Here is a 22,520-nt window from a genome sequence, read left to right as displayed (position 1 = left end):
CTCTCTCTCTCTCTCTCTCTCTCTCTCTCTCTGCCTCTCTCTCTCTCTCTCTCTGCCACCACAGCAGACCCTGCCTGGGTGCCGCCATGATGATAATGAACTAACCCTCTGAAACCGGAAGCAAGTCAAACTCTTTCATAAGATTCGCCGTGGTCACGGTGTCTCTTCACAGCCACAGAACACTGACTAAGACAGGCAGAGACTGAGGCATGCGCGCTGTGTAAAACAGAACAGGGTCCCCCAGTGCGACTGGGGCTGGAGCCTTCTGGAGGAGGAGCAGATTTCCATCTCCTCATCCGCTACAGTTCAAGCAGCAGGTCATGTGACATCCATTCAGCTGTTCACCCGTGTGACCCATGCTCTACCAACATGTTACCTTAGTCTAAGAAGATTTAGACTGCTAACATTAAAAGGAAAGGATGGAAGAATACATGGACATTCTGATTCAAAGCAGCATCCATCTGACCCTGGTTCTGATCCAAATAGCTGTGTGGCCCAGGGCAGGTGTGTCTAGCCTCTGTGAACTTGCTCAGTCCTCTGTGCAGAGCTGCGAGGGCCAGCAGGATGCTGAGAATACAATGCACCTACTTCAGTGCCTGTAGCCAAGAGACACTACCCTACACCATACAGCAGAAAGGGCACCACTTAGACAGGACCCAGAGCCTGTGCGCCCACAGGTGGCCCTCGCTTCTCCAGATAAGACATAGGTCTCCAAGTCCCTTTGTGTCTCATTTTCTCATCTGAATGGCAAATAGCTCAAGCTGTTGGTTGGAAATGACTGGAAGTGGAAGCCGGTCTTAGGCTAGCCACATCCAAAGGCTGTGAAAACAAAGCCAAAGCAAGGGGAGGGGACACACAAGACGACAGCCTCCCCCACCCACAGGTAATCCCCAAGGGACCTTGCTGCCAGCTCTGTCCCACTGATGTCCCAACAAATGCAAACCTTTAATGTGTAGAACTACCAGGCATCTCATAAAACGTTGATGCGCAGGCCAGCCGCTATTGCTCACAAAGTTAACATGTTTGTTAAATGCTAGGGAGGAATCCCAGAGGTGTTTCCCTGGTGAATCTGAGCTAACAAAATGAGGAGTGCGCGATATCAGCTATAATTACGGCTGGGACAACAGCTGCATTATAATTTTATGCGTACACACCTCTTTCATGCTAAAACTTGGCATGAAATTTGTAAAGTTCTTTTTTAAGCGCTCTCAAAGTTGAGAGTCCTGGGCAATGAAGCATAGTCACGCTGAACAGGGTAATCATACTGGGGGGGGGGCACAGGAACCACCACAAACACCGACAGAGACAGGAACTGCCCCTGAAGCCAGCAGGCTAGTGGGAACATGAGACCATGAGGCAGAAACCAATAGCACAACCCATTAGCAAATGGTTGAAGCCAGCACCCATAACTCACCTGGTGCCCCTGGAGCAACCAACTCTCTGGCACTATTCCCCTGCTGAAAGTAAAAGAGGCCAAATCTCCATTTTCAAGGTTTCCGGGAGAGAAAGAGTAATGCCTACAGGTAACAGCACCGTGTCTCCAAGTGCCTAGCTTTGGTTTTCTGGCTTTACTCATATTCCCTCGGAAGTAAAGGGCTGCTTTCAAGCCATTGGCAACAATGTCCCATCAGACGTCACAGACCACCTGTCATCAGCCAGCAACATTCCTGGAGCCATCTCCCCCTTTCTGAATATGCAGACTCGGCTTGGATATAACTACAACTGCCCTCGGTGAACCTGCAAGGATGGCGGGGATGGCAGGAGATGGGGTACCATCATATGTGATCCTTCCTTCCTCCAGTGTGCTTCAGAAAGATGGTCCTGCCTGCAGGACACTGGAAGGATCTGTGGAGTCCACCCTGCCTGTCGGGTGGTTGCTTACAAGTCTGCGTTTACTCAATGGGTTGGCTAGCTTGCAAGGTGCATAGCTCCTCCTACTCAGCTTACCCACGATGCATGCTAAGTTCAGGTTTGTTGACTGGAAATGTTGCCTACACAGAAGTGGGTTGTCAGGCCAAATTTCCCAGGGCTTGGCTTTGCTTGGTTGGATCTCTCTCCCAAGAAGGGGACAATAGCACCATCCTTCCTGTGGCAGCCACAGTACTTGTGCTACTTGGGAGCAAACTGCTTCAGTCTTAGACATGAGGCCAAATGAGGAAACAGCAGCTGAACAGGACAGTGGGCCTGTGTGGCCTGGCTGCCCCTCCTTCAGTGTCCAGCCCGTCCTTCCTGCTCTGTTGGCCTTCTGTAACACTTCTTCCTAGTCCTGCTGGGCTGAGGGTGCAGGGGTCCTGCTGAGGGTGCAGGGGTCCTGCTGAGGGTACAGAGGTCCTGCTGAGGGTGCAGGGGTCCTGCTGAGGGTGCAGAGGTCCTGCTGAGGGTACAGGGGTCCTGCCTGGCTGAGGGTGCAGAGGTCCTGCCTGGCTGAGGGTGCAGGAGTCCTGCCTGGCTGAGGGTGCAGGGGTCCTGCTGAGGGTGCAGGGGTCCTGCTGAGGGTGCAGGGGTCCTGCCTGGCTGAGGGTGCAGAGGTCCTGCTGGGCTGAGGGTGCAGGGGTTCTGCCTGGCTGAGGGTGCAGGGGTCCTGCTGAGGGTGCAGGGGTCCTGCTGAGGGTACAGGGGTCCTGCTGAGGGTGCAGGGGTCCTGCTGGGCTGAGGGTGCAGGGGGTCCTGCTGAGGGGTACAGGGGGTAGATTATGAGAGCAGAACTTGGACATACACGGGAGGCGGGGCTTACCTTACAGAGCTGGATCCACTTTCCTTCCCTCACTTTCATCCAGGCTTCTGACAAGTCGCCCTGCCATCTTTCCTTTCTTTTTTTTCCCATCTTTCCTTTCTTCCCTTCATTTCCTGACCTCTTTTCTTCCCCTCTTCCTGCTTTTCTCAGTTCCATGAGAGTTATACCCTCCACACAGAGAGAGGAACCACACCCGGTCCTCCAGCTCAGGCACAAATAAAAGGCCCAGTGTAAACAAGCATGGGCAAAAGGAATAGGCGGTAGCCACAGGTGGGATTTTAAACTTCTAGAAGCCACATTCAAATATAATGAAGCACACAGGATGACTTTTTTTTAACTTTTTTTAAGGATGACCTTATTTAACTGAGGACAACTACCTGGGCATCTACCCTGTAGTCCATTTTCCAAAAGCTCCATGACAAACTCCATCCTTTCTGGACAAAGTCCTCAAACTCAGGGATCTTTTCCACCTACAGCATGCCCTGGTCTGGGCTACATACAAACCCAGTATCCACTCACACTGTTTCCAGAATACCGGGAATGCCTCTCGCTACACATCAGTGTCATGGCCAACATGTCTCCTTCCCTGAACCCCAGGAGGGTGGGTCAGAGCCTCCACCACCCAAGAATCTTTGGAACTCAGTGAAGTCTAGAAGGTGGAGACACAGAGTTAGCAAGGTGGAAATACAGGCCATGAAATTACCACAGTGCTGGTCACACTCTGCAGGAAAAATGTGGGTGACAGAGGGGCATGTCCATTTATTACTGTCACAGGTTTAAGTGCCAGCTGTGTGCTCGGGGCTCCAGAGGTCACAATCCAAAACAGATAACAGCCTGGGTAGAGGCTGAAGGCACATGTGGGGAACGTGTTAATGCAAATTCAAATAGTAAGTGTCTGCTTTACTTATGATAAAAGCCTGAGATTGGTCTTGCTGATTAAGTCTCAAAATTAAGCGACCCTTAATATTCAGACATCGCTAAGGCCTTTGGCAACTCCAGAGGAGATCTTTAAATGTAAAAAAAAAAAAAAAAAAAAAAAAAAAAGTAGGAAAAGAAGTTTCCAAGCCTTTTACCACCCACTCACCTACCCTCAGCTCCTTTTCCTGAAGACAAAATACAAAGTGACTTTTAGGTCTATTCTCTAAATAACTGTATTCTGTGGCTAACTTACATTCAGTGGCTTCATAATTCAGTATTTAATGGATGCCCTGGATATGTCATATCCTCTGCCAGGTACAATTAGAAATGAGGAAGACCCAGGCCTCCCTCCAGGGACACAAGTGAAACCACTCCATTTGTGGTTCTCTGGGGCCCGACTTTGTGGACTCTTGCCACTGGGGGGAAAGAGAAGTGCTCAACCCAACTACAGGACACAGTCTTGCAGGGTCAGACAGCCCTGCCATCCCCCCCACCACACATACTCTCTCTCTCTCTCTCTCTCACACACACACACACACACACACACACACACACACACACTCACACACATACATACTCACACACTCACACACACTCACACACACACACACACACACACACACACACACACCAGCATCACTCTGTAGAGCAATTACCACCTATGTTTATACCTATGTGAACCTCAGAGAGTCAGGCCAGCTGCCTTCACCCTAAGGGTTTCTGGGGTTGCTGCCTCAGGCAGACAGACATTGGTAGCCCAGTCCTCGCACAGCTCAGGGCTCCAAGGACGCAAGCAGGCCAATGAGAACTCTGGCAGCACCTGCTCCCTGCCTACCAAACTTGTTCATTCACTCAGGACCTATTCTTGAAGTCTGAGACCAGCCTTGTTCTCACTGAGAGGTTTTTGTAACCACTTTCATCTGGGTTTCCAGAGTTCCCTGTCCCCTGCTTACTGGCTTGGTACTATGACCACGGCTTATAACAGCAGATTTAGTGGTAGGCTTATCTGTTTCCCCTAATATAGTACAAGCTCTTAAAATACCAATAGCATGCTATTTAAAATGTAAAATGTAGTTAAAGTCCTGAAAATAGAAACGTTAAGAGTTACCTAAGAAGGTCCCTCTGCTCAGAGCAATGCTGACCTTCCTTTTCGGTGAGGGCAGGACACTTCCAGTCTTCACCTGAGGGCCCTGAGACCGTGAACCAAGGCTCCGCTAACTGCCACTTCCTAGCAAAACAGGCAGGACCCTGGGCTGGGTAGGAAATTGAGGCTCAGCCTGGGACAGCCACCCCTGGTCCCAGCAGTGAAGAAAACAGTGACAGGTGGCTCCATTTAAAATAGGAACATACACAGTGTCTAAATGATGGATTCACGGAATTCATATGAGATGGAGGCCAAGTGCCTGGAGAGGAGATGCTCACTGAAGGCCAGCAGAGCCTAGGTCGAGCAGCTCAGAGATAAAGCCTCAGTTCAATTCCAAGGCCATCCAGAGCTTCTGAGGCCTTCCTAGAGACATGCCCCCAGCCCTAACTCTCTGCAGGTCTCCATGTTTACAACTCACAAATAGAAGGAGCAAAACTAAAAAAAAAAAAAAAAAAAAAAAAAAATTCTGCCCACTCACTGAACTACAAGAAATATACTGCTCCAAAATATATTCATTACAAATAAATAAAATATAAACAAGTATAGGGACCCTACAGTGAAAGCAAGAAAACACAAGGGGACTGCTCACATTTTAAAGAAATGTGTATAACTGCCTTGAACAGGAGGATAAGCAAGATGACCCCAAGAGACTGAGGAGGGTAGAATCTGCCCCACAGATTCAAGCTGGAGAGGAAAAAGCCTCTGACTAAGGAAGGAGCTCCGGTCAGCAGACATCGTTCACAGAGACAGGGTTTAGGATTCGGAGAGTAATTAGCATATTCCGGGAAGGATGGAGCAGCCAGGTGCACTGTGGGTTCAGAAAGGCTTTCTCTCTGCCAGGAAAGGGACTGAAGGACGTGCCAAGTAGGCAGGGGAGACAAACCCTGTGGTGTTGAATTGGAATTGCAAAGTTCCATATAGAATCCACAGCCTTGCAGATAAAAATACAGACGGGAGTGAAGACAAGCAGAGACGCATGGTGTACCATACACATACGGAGACACAAAGGCCCACCAGCGACATCCCCAGTCGTCAGTTTCCCATGCCATTCTCCACTACGAGGAACCAGGGCCCAGACCTGGAAGAGGGAAGAGACAGAGGAAACCCAGAGCATCTTGGACCAGAAAGCAATGAGATACTCAAGAAAAAGCAGGCATACCAGGCTTTAGGAGCTTCAGACAGCCCAAACCAGTGATGTGAGCATCAGAAGAAGCGATGAGAAACAAGTAACTCACTGACTGAAATAAAGAGTCCGTGAGCCTCGGGACTGGAGAGATGGCTCAGAGGTTAAGAGCACTGACTGCTCTTCCAGAGGTCCTGAGTTCAATTCCCAGCACCCACATGGTGGCTCACAACCATCTTTAATGAGATCTGGTGCCCTCTTCTGGTGTGCAGGTATACATACAGGCAGAACACTCTACATAATAAATAAATCTTAAAAAAAAAAAAAGAAGAAGAAGTCCATGAGTCTTCGGTAACATAAACTAATTAACGAAAAGATGACTTTCTCTCCCATGGAGAACGAATGCCCACTACTGTGGTGATCCCTCGACAATACATGCCTACATGCAAATACCACAGGTTAACCTAAATTCTCTGTGTTTCTATTCTGGTATAGCTCACACTACGGTGGTGGGGGCGGAGAGTGATATTCTGTAAAAGCAGAAGAAACTACTGAGCAAGTCTTATAATCACAGAGTGGAAACGAGGTCAGAAAAAGAAGGAGTTCTGAGGAGTGAGGTGCAGCATGACAAACAAAATCTCAAACTTTGGCAGGCGGTGGTGGTACACGCCTTTAATCCCAGCACTTGGGAGGCAGAGGCAGGCAGGTCTTTGTGTGTAAATTCAATGTGTCTGCAATGAGTTCCAGGACAGCCAAGGCTACACAGAGAAACCCTCTCTCAAAAAATCCAAAAACAAAAAAACTCAAAATTATTTGCCCTGGGCATTTAAAGACAAAGGGAAAACCAGTAGCCTCAAGACAATGAACCTGACCCCTCTCAGGCATGTAGCATGGGTGGCAAGGAGATGACTAGAGATCATGGGCCCACTGCAAGTGACACTGAGAGAACTCCACGACATTCCTGTGCTCATTCCAAAAAGTGCACAATCGGCACCTGATCGTGAGGAAGCAATGCGTGAGTGAAGGAAGGGCAACCTGCAAAACAAACAGCCATATGCCTCAGACACCAAGGCCCTCAAACAGAGGCAGAGGAACAGCTCCAGCCCAGAGAGCCAAGACACAGGACGCTGGAATGCTCTGCATACACCTCTGTCCCTCAGTTACACTGGGCGTTATGGAGACAATTCGTGGAACGTGAATCACGACGGCACTCGTGTGAGTCTTGCATTGTGACGACAGCAACCTTGCTGATACAGGAGGGCGCTTCTGTTTGTAGGAAATTAAACACTGACAAGAGTTAGAAGGCGGCAGAGGGGCACTCTGTCCACAGCTTTACCTCAGATGGTTCAGAGACGCAGAAGCAAGTAGGAAAGACGAAGCAACACAGGAAAATGCTGACACTGGAATAGAGGGTGTATTGGGGGGGGGGGGTTGATGCTCTCGGCTTCTCCGCAAGAGAATTTTATGCAAAAGCAAAAGACTGAGACGGAATATATTCTGCAGGTCCAATGTTTCCCTCTGAGCATCCCCCAAGAGGTCAGTGCAGAACAGTCTTCCCCTGGCCTCTCTGGCTCTTTCCCACCCCTCTTCTCATCCTCCCTCAGGCCACCAATTCTCTTTTACAAACTCTCACAGCTACGGCAATCCTCACACACTTGAATTCTCAAGTCACACTGGCAAAGAACACAAGTATCAGACAGCATCAAACAGGATAAAGGGAGGGTCTACAGCTAGTTACTCCTGTCCTGAAATTTGTACAAATGTTTCTATGTTCTGGATCTCGGGTTTCAAACTGGAAGTTAGCTCTCAGGAAACTCTCTTTAGCATTAAAAGACATGTAAGAATGAATTCGCCGGAAGAAAGGAAGCTTGTGCCAACCGCAGAGAGGCTACAAACTAACCCCTCTGGTATGGGGGTGGGGGTGGGGGTGGGGGAGGGCTGAGTGGGAAGCCCAGGGAGGTAGGGATAGCTTGTTGGGAATGGACTTGACATAACCCCAGGCATCCTTGTAGAAGCTGCCCCGAGGCTAACAGGTAAAGGAGGCCTTCTCATGACTGGCAGTACCTAAGCTGAGCCACAAGGGGACAACGCACCATGTTCCTCGTGGAGCATCTGCTTTCAACGGGTCTGCAGAAGACCCACTGACTTGATGGACACTGAGGACAGCTGCTTCTTCCTGAGGCCAGTCACTGCTGGCATGGTCTCAGACAACTGAAAAGGCCCTCGGATGGTTTTTCTAAGTGGCTGCTAAGACTGAACTGAAGGAAACGCTCTTCCAGCATTCCCTGCTCCTGTAGATTAGCGGGGTGACAAGTGGCAGGGCTGTCCCTAGAATTAAGAAAGCCCTCCTGCAGTAGGAGGAAGGTTACTTAAAGATGCCTCAGCAGCATCTAAGAAACCAGCGAGTCCCCAAGAAATGGAGTGGGAAACCAACAGGTCTGAAGGGAATTCCTAAACTACACTTGTAAGTTTAAAGGAGGTGGGAGTGAGGAAGAGGCCCTAAGCCCATATGCCAGGCTCTCCAGAGAGAACAGAACAGAAAGGTGGTAAATGCCACCACCCTTCCCACCTAGCACAAGGAGGATGCTGACCCTCTATCTACATTTCCCTGGTGCTGCTCCTAAAACATGGAGGCTTCATTCTGTAATCTGATTACGAGCAAACAAGTAATACGAAAACCCTGGCTTGGTCACTGTTACTGGTGCCAGCATGTGACCCAAACTCTCTGTCCTTCAGGCTGTAAATCAAAGTCAATATCCTATTATTAGAATTGCAGTTACAGTGGGGAAAGCAATAGCTGCAGGGTTGGCATGTGTTTCGTGCGCGCACGTGCGCACACACACACACACACACACACACACACACACACACACACACACGCACGCACACCAAATTTTAAAATGTAAAAAGTAATAACCTTGCCAGGTGACGGTGGCGCATGCCTTTAATGCCAGCACTTGGGAGGCAGAAGCAGGTGGATCTCTGTGAGTTTGAGGCCAGCCTGGTCTACAAGAGTGAGTTCCAGGACAGCTAGGGCTGGTACACAGAGAAACCCAGTCTCAAAAACCCAAAATAATAACAATGATAATGGTAATAAAAATAATAACTTCGTTACTGTTGAAGAACATGGGTACTGGAAGGTTCACGCTTGATAGGGAATAGAGGCCAGGGCAGGAGCTAGGCCAGGGAAGGCTGGTGACCAACTGTGAGCGAGTGCTGAGCAACATATGGGCTGCCCTGGGCCCTCATGTCTGAAATCAACAATGCAAACACAGCAGCGGATCCTGGCATGCCTAGGGAGTGACATTCCAGGAAGACAGATCCAGCACCTCAGGCAGTCTAGGGGAAGTCCCAAGCACAGGAACTTTCAAGGCCACAGCAAAGCACTTCTGTGAGCAGCAGCCGGCACGGGGTACCAGTGGGCACTTTACCTGATGGCGTTCCTCAGAGAACATAGTTCTCAAAGAATGGTGCGCTTGACTCCTGATTTACAGCAATGCAAAGTGGGGCTCGACAGAGTTGCAAGAACTGTCACCCAGAGAGACTGGCTCACAAAGCTCGGTCTCCTGGCCTGTAAGACACTGCTATATCCCAAGGTCTGTGATCCCTCAGTACTCAGACTGGCATGAGGCAAAACCAGTGAGACGGCCAGAAGCTGCCTGAGTAGATGGGGCGCAAAGACCATAAACAGATATCCAGAACTCAGGCCAGCTTGACAGGCTAAAGGCTGCCCACCCGCCTCTGCCAACGGCTGGCAACTGGAAGCAGGGCAGGGACAGGCAATGCACACTCACCCACCAGGACTGGTGTAGGACAAAGTTAACGCACAGAGGCTGAGTGTTCAACTCTGGACTGCTGAACACTGTTCCAGCCCCAGAGAAGCACTGGCCAAGCGGTTGGACATACAGAGGCCGCCCCATGTCTTCCCCTGCTAGGTCCTTCTAGATTGGATTTTCAGCTCAAACATCACCCTAGAGGTTTTCCTGAGCCCCGCTCCAAGGAAGTGATCGCCCTCTGTGTCTCCCACCTTACCCTATGCACTCCTCGTACCACCTGTGGACTCCTGCACTATCTGTTGAACTCCAACAGGGCTGGGGGTGATGCTATCACTGCCAGTCAAGACACCGAACTCTTCCTCACCAGTCCCTTCTCCCTGCCAGTTCCTGTCACAGTCTGACATCTTGAACTCATTGTAATCTCCTGGGCTTCAAAGGGCTTGGGCAGGCCTACCTCTCTGGCTAGCTCTGCCATCTTCAGCAAGCAAATCTCAGCAACCACAGTCTTTTTTTTTTTTTTAATGTGTATGGTAAAATTGCACATAGCATACACCTTGGCATTTCAAACAATTTGAAGCTGTTAGCCAGGACACTGGGTATGTTCATCCTGGTGTGCAGCAATCACCACCAGACATCTTCAGCAATGTTTCATCCTCCCAAACATCCTCTGTTCCCATCAGACACCAATTCCCCATGCCCCCTCCCCCAACTCCTAACAACTACCACTAACCATCCACCAATTAGAAATCAAAAATCTTTAGGGGGAGGGAACCGTATCTGTACGAAACTTGCATAGACTTTTCTTCTTGTTATCAGTCCCTAAATAAAAATCAAATAGTTGATCAACTTTGCTTCAATGTCACTGCAATAAAACACTGACCAAAGAGAGTTGGAGGAGGAAAGGGTTTATTTATTTGGCTTACAGGTGACAGTCTGTCTGTCCATCATTGGGGGAAGCCAAGGCAGGAACATGTAGCAAGAACTGAAGCAAAGCTCTCAGAAGAATGCCGCTGGCTGGTTTGCATCCATGGCTTGCTCATATGCTGTTAGACAGCCCAGGATCCCCTGCCTAGGGGTTGAACTGCTCACAGTGGGCTGGGCTCTCCCACATCAATCACTGATCAAGAAATCGCCCCGAGAGGCCGTGATGGAGGCAGCTCCTGAATCAGAGTTGTGACTGTAGCTGTGTCAAGCTGACGACCCACCAGTACACTAAATAGCATTAACACTGCGGTAGCTGGTATTGCAAGTAATCTACACACCACACCATATAAAGCTTCCAAAAGAATGCTTCTACGGTACATGCCAACGCTGCACCACTTTACATCTGGGACTTGAGCATCCACAGATTTTGGTATCACTGTGAGTCTGGGAACCAATTCATGGATATCAAAAGACAAATTTACCTTCATAATCCCATTTAGAAAATGTTGGTCTACGTTCTATGCGTTGTGAGTTCCTTGCACACAAGCCTCCTGGCCACACGCGCACACGCGCGCGCGCGCGCGCGCGCGCACACACACACACACTGCTCCAGGGAGAAATCACTCCCAGTGTTCTACAAAATTACCCAGAAGCTCAGGCCTCAGCGAACTTACAGCAGTCACTGGATACTGGTGTGACAATTTGGCAGGCTCCATGGACACCCTTTAGTAGACTGAGCAGACTTCGTGCAATCATCCCTCCCTTGCTCAAGCCTCTCCGGGTCACCAGGCCTAAAGAATTGAAGCCAATTGGGCCTGATGTGGCCCAGCCCCAGCTACTCGAACTTGACAAGATTTCAGGAGGGCAGCTAGGATGAGCCTCTTAAGGGGGGTCAGGGACCTGACATGGCTCTCACTCTGCTCGGCTCCCTGTTCCGAAGCCCTCCCCGGAAACAGACTAGTGACTCTAACCCCAGCCTCTGCCCCAGTTGCAGAGCGGAGACAATACACCCGCTGTTCTGAGCATTTGTGAAAGGATGTGAGACACCTGGCTGAGCAGGTCTACAGAACGGTGATGGCAGAGCCCGTTTTCCTTCCCACAGCCCCGTGATTTGATAAAGGGCCAGGCCACTGCACCATGCAATGATTTACAAACTCAAACCACTTTCACTACGAATCAGATTTCCAAGGATACTGGACAGGGAGAGGAAATCCACAGGACAGGGAGAGGAAAGGCCGGGAAGCAAAAGACAGATCATAGCAGAAAATAAAGGGACCGTGTTGCGTGCTGGATTCTTCCCTTGGAACCTTTGTGCCACGTGGCCCAGTGCTTTGCCCAGACCATTTTCACATGCGACTGCGGCAGGACTTTGATATGAAATGTCCCTACAGGCTCACGTGTTTGAACAGTTGGTCCCCAGCTGGTGGCACTGTTCAAGAGAGGCTGCAGAACCTTCTGGACACAGGGACAGGATGACAGACATAAGGCCACGGGGCTGGAGCTTATGGTTGTTAATGGAGGCCCCGTTCAGGCAAGGTGTGTTTGCTTCCCGATCCACTGAGAGGTAACACACAAGCTTCTGCAGCCATGGACAGGAGCCCAGCTGCCAGGCCCCGGGCCAGAATCTATGAACTAAAATAACCCCTCGTCTGAGCTGCTTTTGTCAGTTATTTACTCATAGCAGCAGCAGCAGCAGCAACCAAGTCACTAAAACGGGGCCATGACTCTCAGCAGGACTTCTCCCCTAGTCCCCCAACCCCGGGCTTTTCCCATATTCACTGCATTACCTGAGCCTGGCTCACCACGGGGCCTGCTCCAGGTCAGGACTGAGTCCAAGAGCCCCTGAAAGCTCTTAACCAAGGAGCCACGGGTCCAGTGTGTAAAAATACTCAATGGAGTTTTACTCACAGTAATCAAAACTGGACACAGGCTCTGGAATAAGAGAGTCCCAGTCATTCCATGTCCCCATATAGGCATCTTTTTTTTTTTTTTTATGGTTTTTTGAGACAGGGTTTCTCTGTATAACAGCCCTGGAACTCACTTTGTAGACTGGGCTGGCCTCGAACTCACTGAGATCCACCCATCTTAAAGCAAGAGCATACGCACCCCCCTCTGAAGCAGCAAGGCTGAACACATGCTTGTTATCTGTGCTCTCTTCCAGTCCTGTCCTGTCCTAATGACTTGGATAGCTTGCTGGCAGTTGTTTCTTCTAGCAGGACGTTTTGACCATGTGACTGGCCACCGCCCACTGCAGGCAGGGCTGCCTCTTTGATGTGGTAATACAACTGGCAGGACCATTGGCAAGAGTTCTGTGTCTTTAAAAGCTAAGCAGGCCTGTAACTGACTATGGTGGTTTGAACAGGTTATGGCGCCCATAGACTCACGAGTTTGAATGCTTGGCCCATAGGAAGTGGCACTATCAGGAGGTGTGGCCTTGTGGGAGGAAGTGTGGCCTTGTTGGAGGCAGGCTCTGAGGTCTCATACATGCTCAAGCTGTGTCCAGTACACAGTTTTTCCTTCTGCCGCCTGCGGATCAAATTGTAGGACTCTCAGCTCCTTCTCTAGCACCCTGTCTGCCTGCACGCCACCATGTCACACCATGAAAATTGACTTATACCTGTCAAACTGTAAGCCAGCCCCAATTAAATGTTTTCCTTCATAAGAGTCCCACGGTCATGGCGTCTCTTCACAGCAATAGAAAGACTAGCTAAGACACCAACAGACTAGCAACTCCGTTATCACCAGGAGAAATGGAGACAAATGCCCACAAAAGGCTTGTAAGAATACTCAATGCGGCTTTGTTCAAAGCAATAAAAACAACTGGAAACATGAATTCGGTTGTATGCTTTCATCCCAGCACTCAGAGGGCAGAGGCAGAGGGATGGATCCCTGTGAGTTCAAGGTTAGCCTGGTCTACATAGCAAGTCCCAGGACACCCAAACCTACATAGTGAGACCCTACTCAAAACAAAAACAAAAATAAGCAGAGAAAAGAACCCAAAACTGGAAACATGAGAACAGCCCAGGCATTTATTAAAAAAGAAACATGCAAATAAGCTGTGGTGGTTTCCAGGCACTGGAGTACCACTAAGCAATAAAAACAAACAAACAAAAAAACAACATAAAGATGGATTTCTGAAACTGCATGCTGAGTTAAAAAAAAAAAAAAAAGCTAGACAGACACAAAAGAAGTACATGACATCCTACAAAAGAAAAATGCAATTTACGGAAGTCAGTAAGACTGGGGTGGTTTGGGCTGAAGGATAAAGACTGGGTGTGAAGGGGGCGAAATAATTTTTCTGGGGTAATTTTTAAAAAGCATATATATCATTAGGGCTGAGGCTTACTGGCTATACAAGAGATCTGTGTGCTTCTGTGTATTAAATCACAACTATAAAAATGCCTCCTGCAAGGCACCAAAGAGCTCTTTGTGGAGGGCAGGTCAGCAGGCACTGCCCTCCTGGTTCTCAAGATTTTCATGCCAAACTCGCAACAGTTCCCACTCCTCAGCCTCGGCGTCACCGGCCTTCAGCCCCCACCACGCCCCTGCTCTGACCACAATGCTCAGAGCAAGCACATCTGCTGTGATGGGAAGGAAACCTTCTGAAAACAGGCTACATCCGGCTATGAAGAAGAACTCACAGAAGATGTGTCTGCTTGTAGGGGGCATGAGAGTTACAGCAGGTGGCAACTCATGTTCGGATGTCAAGCCACCAGAGGCAAGGATGTCTAATGGAGGATCAGTCCTGTCCAGACAAGGTCTGCAGGATGGACCATCGACTCTGAAAACCGTTGCTCACTTTTGCCGAAGGAGCTCGCTGTCTCCCCAGTACCTTCATCATAGTTGTGTAATCTCGTGGGATATGTAGATGCGATCGATCGCATGATTGCATCTCAATCTACTGGGCACAATTTCCCTATGCATTTGGGGTTTACTGACCACATTCCTTAGCTGTGTGTGAAACCTATTTCCCACCACCGGGTCTTTGTTCCCCTCTCCTAAGTAACTGCAGAGATCTGCCTTCCTGCCATTATCCTTATTGAAAGGCATTTGTCAGTGTTTAGGGTGCAGGCAAAAGCATTCCATCTAAGACATTCTCAGATATCCAAGGTCACAGATTGACTACATGACTAAAACTGGTAAGAATATATACACATGGATAGAATATATAACCATACCCTGGTTTTATACCTCACTGGCAGATAGGGAAGCTATAACCTAAACTAACCCCACACTAAAAGATTCTCAAACTTCCTACGTTTACCTTCACCTCAGCTCACTAACCCAAGATTTTCTTTTGCTTTTTTAAATTATTTTTTACATTCCAATCTCAGTTTCCCCTCCCTCCACTCTCCCCCCCACTCCCATCTGCTCCTCAGAGACAGTAAGGCCTCCCCTAGGAAGTCTACTAAGTCTGTCCCATCATCTCCTTGAGGCAGGACCCCTCTCCACCCCACCCCTGTGTCTAGGCTGGGCAAGGTATCTCTCCATAGAGAAGGGGCTCCACTAAGTCCGTTTGTGCATTAGAGTTAGATCCTGGACCCAGTGGCCTCATATATTGTCCCAGCCACACCACTGTCACCTATATTAAGGGATTCTAGTTTAGTTTTATGCAGGTTCCCCATTTGTCAGACCTGAGTCAGTGATCTCTCACTACCTTGGGTCAGCTGATCCTGTGTGTTTCCCCATCATGGTCTTGACTCCTTTGCTCATATTATCACTCCTCCCTCACTTCGACTGTACTCCAGGAGCTCAGCCCATTGGTTAGTTGTGGATTTCTGCATCTGCTGCCATCTGTTTCTGGAGTAGGCTTCAAGCTTCTCTGGGGTTGTGGACTATAGGTATCTTTTGCTTTATGTCTGCTATCCACTTATGAGTGAGTATATACTTTGTCTCTCTGGTTTTGGGCTACCTCACTTAGATTTTTTTTTCTAGTTCTGTCCATTTGCCTGTGAATTTTAGGATGCCATTGTTTCTTACCGCTAAGTAGTACTCCATCGTGTAAATATACCACATTTTCTTTATCCATTCTTCAGCTGAGGGGCATCTAGGTTGTTTCCAAGATCTGGCTATTATGAATAATGTCTCTATGGACATAGTTGAGCAAATGTCCTTGTGGTGTGAGTGTGCCTCCTTTGGGTATATGCCCAACAGTGGTATTGCAGGGTCTGAGGCAGACTGATCCCTAATTTTCTAAGAAACCACCAAAATGATTTCCACCAGCAGTGGAGGAGTGTTCCCCTTTCTCCACATCCTCTCCAGCATAAGCTGTCATTGTTGTTTTTGATCTTAGCCATTCTGAGCGGTGTAAGATGGAATCTCAGAGTGTTTTTGATTAGCATTTACCTGATGATTAAGGATGTTGAGCATTTCCTTAGGTGTCTTTCTGCCATTTGACATTGTTCTGACTAACCCAAGATAAGGACAAAGGCCATCAGCCCATTTGCTCATCTTCAAAGGAAAAAAAAAAGTAAACTTTCCCGAAGCCCTGTGCAGCCTAGGCCAGAGCACTGAAAGGCAGGAGTTCTTTTTCTTGTGCAAATTAAATTTAGACCTACTCCTAGACTTACAGCCCTACACAATTGATGCTAAAGCCTCTAGCAGTTGTAGTTTATTGCACTGTGTATAAACTGTATCTGCTTTGCTGACCCTGAGAAACTCAAACCTCACACTGTATTGCCAAAAAAATTACTGTATACACTGGTACTCCCCCCCCAAGAACTTGGGGAGAATAAAGAGACATGCTGAGGAACAATCACTTGTGAGTTAATCCGTTTTCCCCCACCTCAGATCCCCTTAGTTATTTTGCCTTCACTGGCTGTAGAGTCTTAATTAGACCCTCTAGAGATCTGAAGGGGCTGGTACCCCAAAAGATCCCAAAGTCTGCAGAGACTGACTGACTGATTAGAATTCCAGCACTGTAGAGAGATGGAATGTTGTGGGTCCAGAAACTAATTATCTTGAGCAAAGTTCTGGCCCTCCCTTCCAGAACACACCCACAGACACATAGACACATAGACATACACATACACACACACACACACACACACACACACACACACACAGAGACAGACAGACACACAGACACACACACACACACACACACACACACACAGACACACACACACACACACACAGACAGACACACAGACACACACACACACACACACACACACACACACACACACACACACACACACACACCTGTGTCAGAACTAACTTCTCCCATCTCGATAAACCGCCTCTCTGATGTACCCATCCTCGTATTCTAAAACTTGCTTTGATTTATGACTTTCTCTGTTCTGTAAAACTATAAAAACTTGGTCAAACTGCTTCCTCATTGGAACATGGATTTCAGAGTGACCTAAATCTGTGCTCTCAAAACCGGGTCACTCAAAATAAGTCCAGAATACACTATCTCTTATTCCTTTAAAGATAAGAGCTTTGGCTAGTCCTGTCTTGGTACCTTCCCCTTTTTAGTTGCTATCTATCTATTCTCTCTGTAAGACCCAACTCCAGTACCCCATGCTTCAAGCAGTCTTCCCAGAATCCCTGCCTGGGGCCCCACTGACATTTTTGATATTCAGGGCTCACATCTATCATGGCTCCTTACACCTTGTCCTAGGGGAACTGGGTTTCCACTGCTAGGTCTATGTGACAAACTCAAGAGGCAAAGGCCCAGTCCAGAGTTTTAAAACATCTGAGAGCTAGCCAGCCCTAAAGGCATGAAAATAGTGGCCGCTCACGAAGGCCTCTGGCAGCAAGGACACAACATGGACACCAAGAATCTGACCAACTGGAGACCTCAGGAAACTGGGGCCTGAGTGGTGCCAGATACCACAAGCTCCCTATGTTCCTTGGCTCCAGGTCCCTCACCTCAACGTGGGACAATGTCACCTTGCTACCCAGAGGAAGCTGGTGGGCAGATCTGTCCACCATCCCCGAAGCCAAGTCCCCACCTACCCATCTTGGCTCTGTCCAGACAGGCTGGAACACAAAGGCACCAGATTCCAGAGGCCAGTGTGTAGCAATACCAGTTGTCATCACAGAGTTAAAGGATTGAGAATATTCTAAACCAATGGGCAAAGAGACATCTGCCATATTTGCCAAAAAAACAAAACAAAACAAAAAACTAGTAAAGACAGCCTGAGACTCAACTCAAGTGTCCATCAGCAGGCAAATGAAGACAGTATGTAATGTAAGCGCATACAATGGAGTAAGGCTCTGCCTTCCAAAGGGGAGGAATCGCCTTTGCAACATAGACAGCTGGGACTGGAACAATGGACCTCACGGATGCATAGAGAACAGAGTGGGGTTTCCAGAGATGTGGGAGGTGGGGCATGAGCCAAGGGGTCAAACCCTCTATTATCAGAAATAAATGTGCTCTCACAGACTGTGATGCGCTAACATACATATCTTAGTGATTAAGGTAAGTAATGTATTTTTCACTTCAAGATCATTAAAACAATACATTTCATATGTTCTCATCTCACGACATGATCTGGACCTGCGACACAGACTGGACTCAGTATGCACAGCTGTGTCAACTTACGGTTTTTAAAACTTCGAAAAGAAAAAAAGACATTTCTGCTCCTCAACTTTAAGGCCCTGCTATACATTAATATGCATTATCGTTTCATAATCAAATTCATTTGTCTTTACATTTTATGTTCTTTTTAAAAGCCAACTTTTAAATCTATAGTAGATGTCTGATAGGTTCACTTTGCTTCATTCAAAAACTACTTTTTTTCTCTCTTTAGGAAAAAAAAGTCATAATCAAATTCTACCCCACCTTTCCATCCACAAACACTTTCCAGAACACGTGGACAGTGACAGTGCTGTATTCAGCACCCTCTGGCGTGTCACCAACATGCACACAGTAGGGGCACAACATGTAGCCCTCAACTAGTTCAATGGTTGAGGCCAGTGGCCTCAGCAATCTCAGGAGCAGGTCTTCCCCAGCAAAGCCTGTGCTCCTAGAACCATACATAGTACAGCGCCGCCCCGGAGGGAATACCTGCCCTTAGACATAAAGTTTCACGTGCTCAAAGCTTAACAGCATGAACAGGTGACAAGGGGCAAATGTCACTCTAGGCAAAACCTCCTCAATTAAGCTGGCCCATCTTGATACAGAGGTTTTCATGAAACATCTATAAAAGGAAATGCAATCAGGAAAATCTGATTAATACACCAAAATCTGACGAGGCCTGGCCAGAGCAGCCACTAAATTCTCCTTAGGGACAGTGAGGGCTGAAAAGCTGTTATGTAAATTACAAGGTGAGAGGAGAAAGAGGCAGAAACCTTTGTCCCACGAGTAGATGAGATACCATAAAAAGGAGAATCAGGACAGAAGAGAGCTCTAACTGGGCCGGTGACCACCGCAGCCTCTCCTAAGATAACTACACCAAAACGTGAAACTTCTCAGAAATTAAGCTGCCCCTGAGTTGACAGAAGTGCATTTTGTTCAAACGGCGACCCTTCGTGGTTTGCCATGGCTGCAAAGAGAAAGACAGCACACGTTCAGGGCTTGTGTCCCTTTGACCTACTACGTCCACGCTGCAGCAGGGGCAGACACACTAATTCTAGATGCTTCCACTGATAGAGTGGCAGGTTCTGCAGATATAAGGCTGCAGAGAGGCAGTAGAGAAGGGTAAACCCCAGGGGCCATGACTTTTCTGCTCCCTGCGGACAGGAGCCCAGCAGGGAACCACACTAACAGGCTGGAGTGAGCAGACAGCTCCTTCACTGATGTTCAATACACAGCGGCCCCTACCGAGGGCCAGCCGGAGTTCCAGGGGACAGGGGCAAAGGCCAAGCAAGCACACGGTCCACACTCTATCCGAAGCTGGAAGGCTCTCTAAGCCTCGGCTGTCAGGAACCTGACCTCTCGCAGGTTTCCTTTCTCCAGTAAAGGACCAGCAATTAAGGGCAACAAGGAGAACTTAGCAACGACCCCTGGAAGTCAAGAGTCCCAAGAGTAGAAAAAGGTGCCAATCACAGGCCAGGGGCCCCCAGGCTACGGTGAGGTGGGGGCACCGGGGGTTAAGTGGGGACGTCCACCCCTCCAATCAGTCCACCCTAAGCAGCTGCTAGGGCTGCCTGGAGGCGGTGGCCCGGAGCCTTTTTCATTTAAAAGCCTGGTCAGCCACGGCCCACCCAGCTGGGCCACAGGGAGAAGGTAGATAAATTACTGCTTGCATGGGGCAGGGTCATCCAGGGTGATGCCAAATCTCTCTCGTGGTTGCCACCTCCAAGAGTCACTGGGGAAACTTCCCCTCGGAAGGTCAGACCTCAGGAACGACCTGGACAAGAGCACGGGTTGACACCTGGAGGGTGGAGGGGTGACGGGGGGAGAGTCTTATCTACTCTACAAAGACGGCGACTCAGACTCAAGCTTGTCACTCCCCCGCCAAAGAGCGGGAGACTAAGGGATTCGAACACGTGCCCGTCCGCCGCTCCCAGGAGCACCGCCCACTGCCCTGGAAACGGCTCGCACACGCCTGCACCGCACGCCGCTCGCTCGGCTCGCACGGGCTCGCACGCTCTGCGCGCCCCACGCTCGGCTCGCACAGGCTCGCGCGCGCGCGCTCTGCCTTCCCAGCGCTCGGCTCGCACAGGCTCGCGCGCACTCGGCTAGTTCCCTCTCTCTCTCTCTCGATCTCTCTTCGTTTTTCCCCTCGGCGGCAGGACAAAGCCAGCCTCCTCGACGTGGACCGCAGGACCGTGCGGCGTCCGCGCTCCGCCCGCTCGCCCGCCCGCTCGCCCTCCCGCTCGCCCGCGGATCCCTCCGCCGCCCCGAGCGAGCCTGCGCGCGGCCGCCCCACGGCACAGCCACGAGCGAGCGGGGCCCCGCGCCGCGCCCCCCCACCCCCACCCCCCCCACCCCCGCCGCGCCCCAACCCCCATCCCGGCTCACCTGCCGCCTGCGTCTCCATGGCAACGGCCCCGCGGCGGCGGAGAAGGGGGGGCAAAAACCAAAAAAAAAAAAAAAAAAGCCTCGGTCTCCTCCTGGCTCCCTCCCGTGCCGGGCGAGAAGGCCGGGCACCCTGAGGAGACGTCGCTCTTTATTTTTTAATTTTTTTTAGGGAAAGAGCCCGGAGAGGTTATGGCGAATCTGCGGCATCCAACATGGCGGATGGAGTCCTCCGTCGCCTCCCCCCCGACGGGGATCCGGCGCCTGCGTCGTGACGTCGGCCGCGGGGACCCGCCCTCGGCGCCCCCTCGCGGGACGCGCTGCGCATGCTCGCGCCTCGCGTCGGCCCCGCCCGCGCCCGGTTTGAGCCACGCCCGGGAAGGGACGCGCGGCTCCCGGAACCGGTGTGCGAGCCTGTGTGGCGTCGCGAATCTGCCACGGGGCGGGGCGGGCGAGCCTGCGAGCGGGCTGGTGCGCTCTGTGGCTCGCTTTTCCCGGGCGGCCCCAGCGTGCAGCCGCGATGCCCTCCCCCGGGACGCCCCGCCCAGGTGTGGTCGCCCCGGTTCCCTGGGCGTGCAGTGTCCCCGCTTCCCCGGTCTCTTGAAGAGTCCGGTTGGGTGCGAGCACGCTCGCACAGCGTTTCCCTGCAGGCCCAGGGGCCGCCTTTCCGTGTTTGCTCCTTACACGCTGTGGGAAGAAGTGTCTGCCCCAGGGAACTTTAGGAGAAATCTTCCCGCTAACCCCGAAGTCGCGAGTTTAAATTGGTTTATAAACACGTGTCTGAGCCGGGCGTTGGTGGCGCACGCCTTTAATCCAGCACTCGGGAGGCAGAGGCAGGAGGATCTCTGTGAGTTCGAGACCAGCCTGGTCTACAAGAGCGAGTTCCAGGACAGCCTCCAAAGCCACAGGAAACCCTGTCTCGAGAAACCAAAAGATAAAAAGCCATGTATGTGACAGTAACGAGCGCATTTGTGCTGACAAAGCTGCCTTTTTTAAATGAAATTTATTTTCAGTTAATTTTTAATTAATTGTGAAGAAAAGGCCACACATTGCAGAAACAAGACAAAATATTAATTAAAAAAAAAATCAAGCAAAACGGCAATGGCCATGACCCGAGTCTGGGGAGCCCTGGTTTGTTTTTACAGCACCCCTGGAATACTGTCGTTTCCTGGGAATGACCCTTCTGTGTTGTTGAACCCACCAAGGCCAGAGTCATGTGTTCCTTACTCCCGCACATCCAGGTTCATCCACCTGTTGGCACAGCCTTCTCTGCCGTGGAATGAGTGAGCTGAGCAGACAGAGTTCTACTGGGTCTTTTTAAATCTTTATCTTAACACCGCAGGTTGCATGGTAATAATATTGAATGGCCTCATTCATTTTGTTCATCACTTTTTTTTTTTTTTAACTGTTGAAATGCCTTTGGGCGGTGAGCTTTAGGGTGACTGGTCTAATGCTGTGTCCTTTGTTCTGTTAAGTACACGATCCAAAACATCTCTCTCCTTTATTTCATTGGACCCTTGAGTTAAAGGGCAGGTGATCAGAGGTGTATAGATTCCTGAGCGCACACGGCCAGACTATGAGGTGTGTGACCCTATAAGATCTCTAAGCCATAGCTTCTCTGTCTTTCCTAGCCATCCGCCATGGTGGATGGATGAAAGGCCCAAGCTAAGGAGGGGTTAGCTCATTAAACAACTGCAATAAAACCTCTTGCTGGTGATTGGGGTCATCCAAGTCCTGAGCCAGATTCCTGGGGGGCCTGAGCCCCTGGGGGGTCTTTCAAACCATGAAGATGTTTCTTCCCCCCCCCAACTAAATTCTGCCTCACAGCTGGCTGGGAGGTGTTGGGGGCGTGTTGAGAAACACAATGACATCTTTCATTTGGAAATGAACTGTACAAACGCTGCATTGGTGTGCTTTCCTTTTCAGAACGACAAATATTTACACTAACTTCTGTCGGGAATCAATTTCTGTCAGGAAATGAGAGTTGT

The 22,520-nt window shown here is 49.8% G+C and overlaps 1 protein-coding gene across 2 annotated transcripts in view; it reads right to left on the bottom strand.

The window, feature by feature from the left end:
* The window catches only part of LOC100770129 (zinc finger protein ZFAT), a 174,377-nt gene extending 153,619 nt beyond the window's left edge, over positions 1-20,758 (bottom strand). Inside the window, exon 1 of one of the 2 annotated variants that reach the window (XM_035449597.1) lies at positions 20,536-20,758. In XM_035449597.1, coding sequence (XP_035305488.1) covers positions 20,536-20,554 — 19 coding nt within the window. In that variant the 5' untranslated portion in view covers positions 20,555-20,758. The remainder of the gene's footprint in view (positions 1-20,535) is intronic. The other variant, XM_027431701.2, reaches the window with a different exon arrangement.
* Positions 20,759-22,520: the final 1,762 nt, after the last annotated feature.

Source organism: Cricetulus griseus, chromosome 10 (assembly GCF_003668045.3).
Source record: "Cricetulus griseus strain 17A/GY chromosome 10, alternate assembly CriGri-PICRH-1.0, whole genome shotgun sequence".
Taxonomy (NCBI): Eukaryota; Metazoa; Chordata; class Mammalia; order Rodentia; family Cricetidae; genus Cricetulus; species Cricetulus griseus.
The sequence above is the reverse complement of the archived record's forward strand: the minus strand, read 5'-3'. Positions and strand labels throughout refer to the sequence as shown.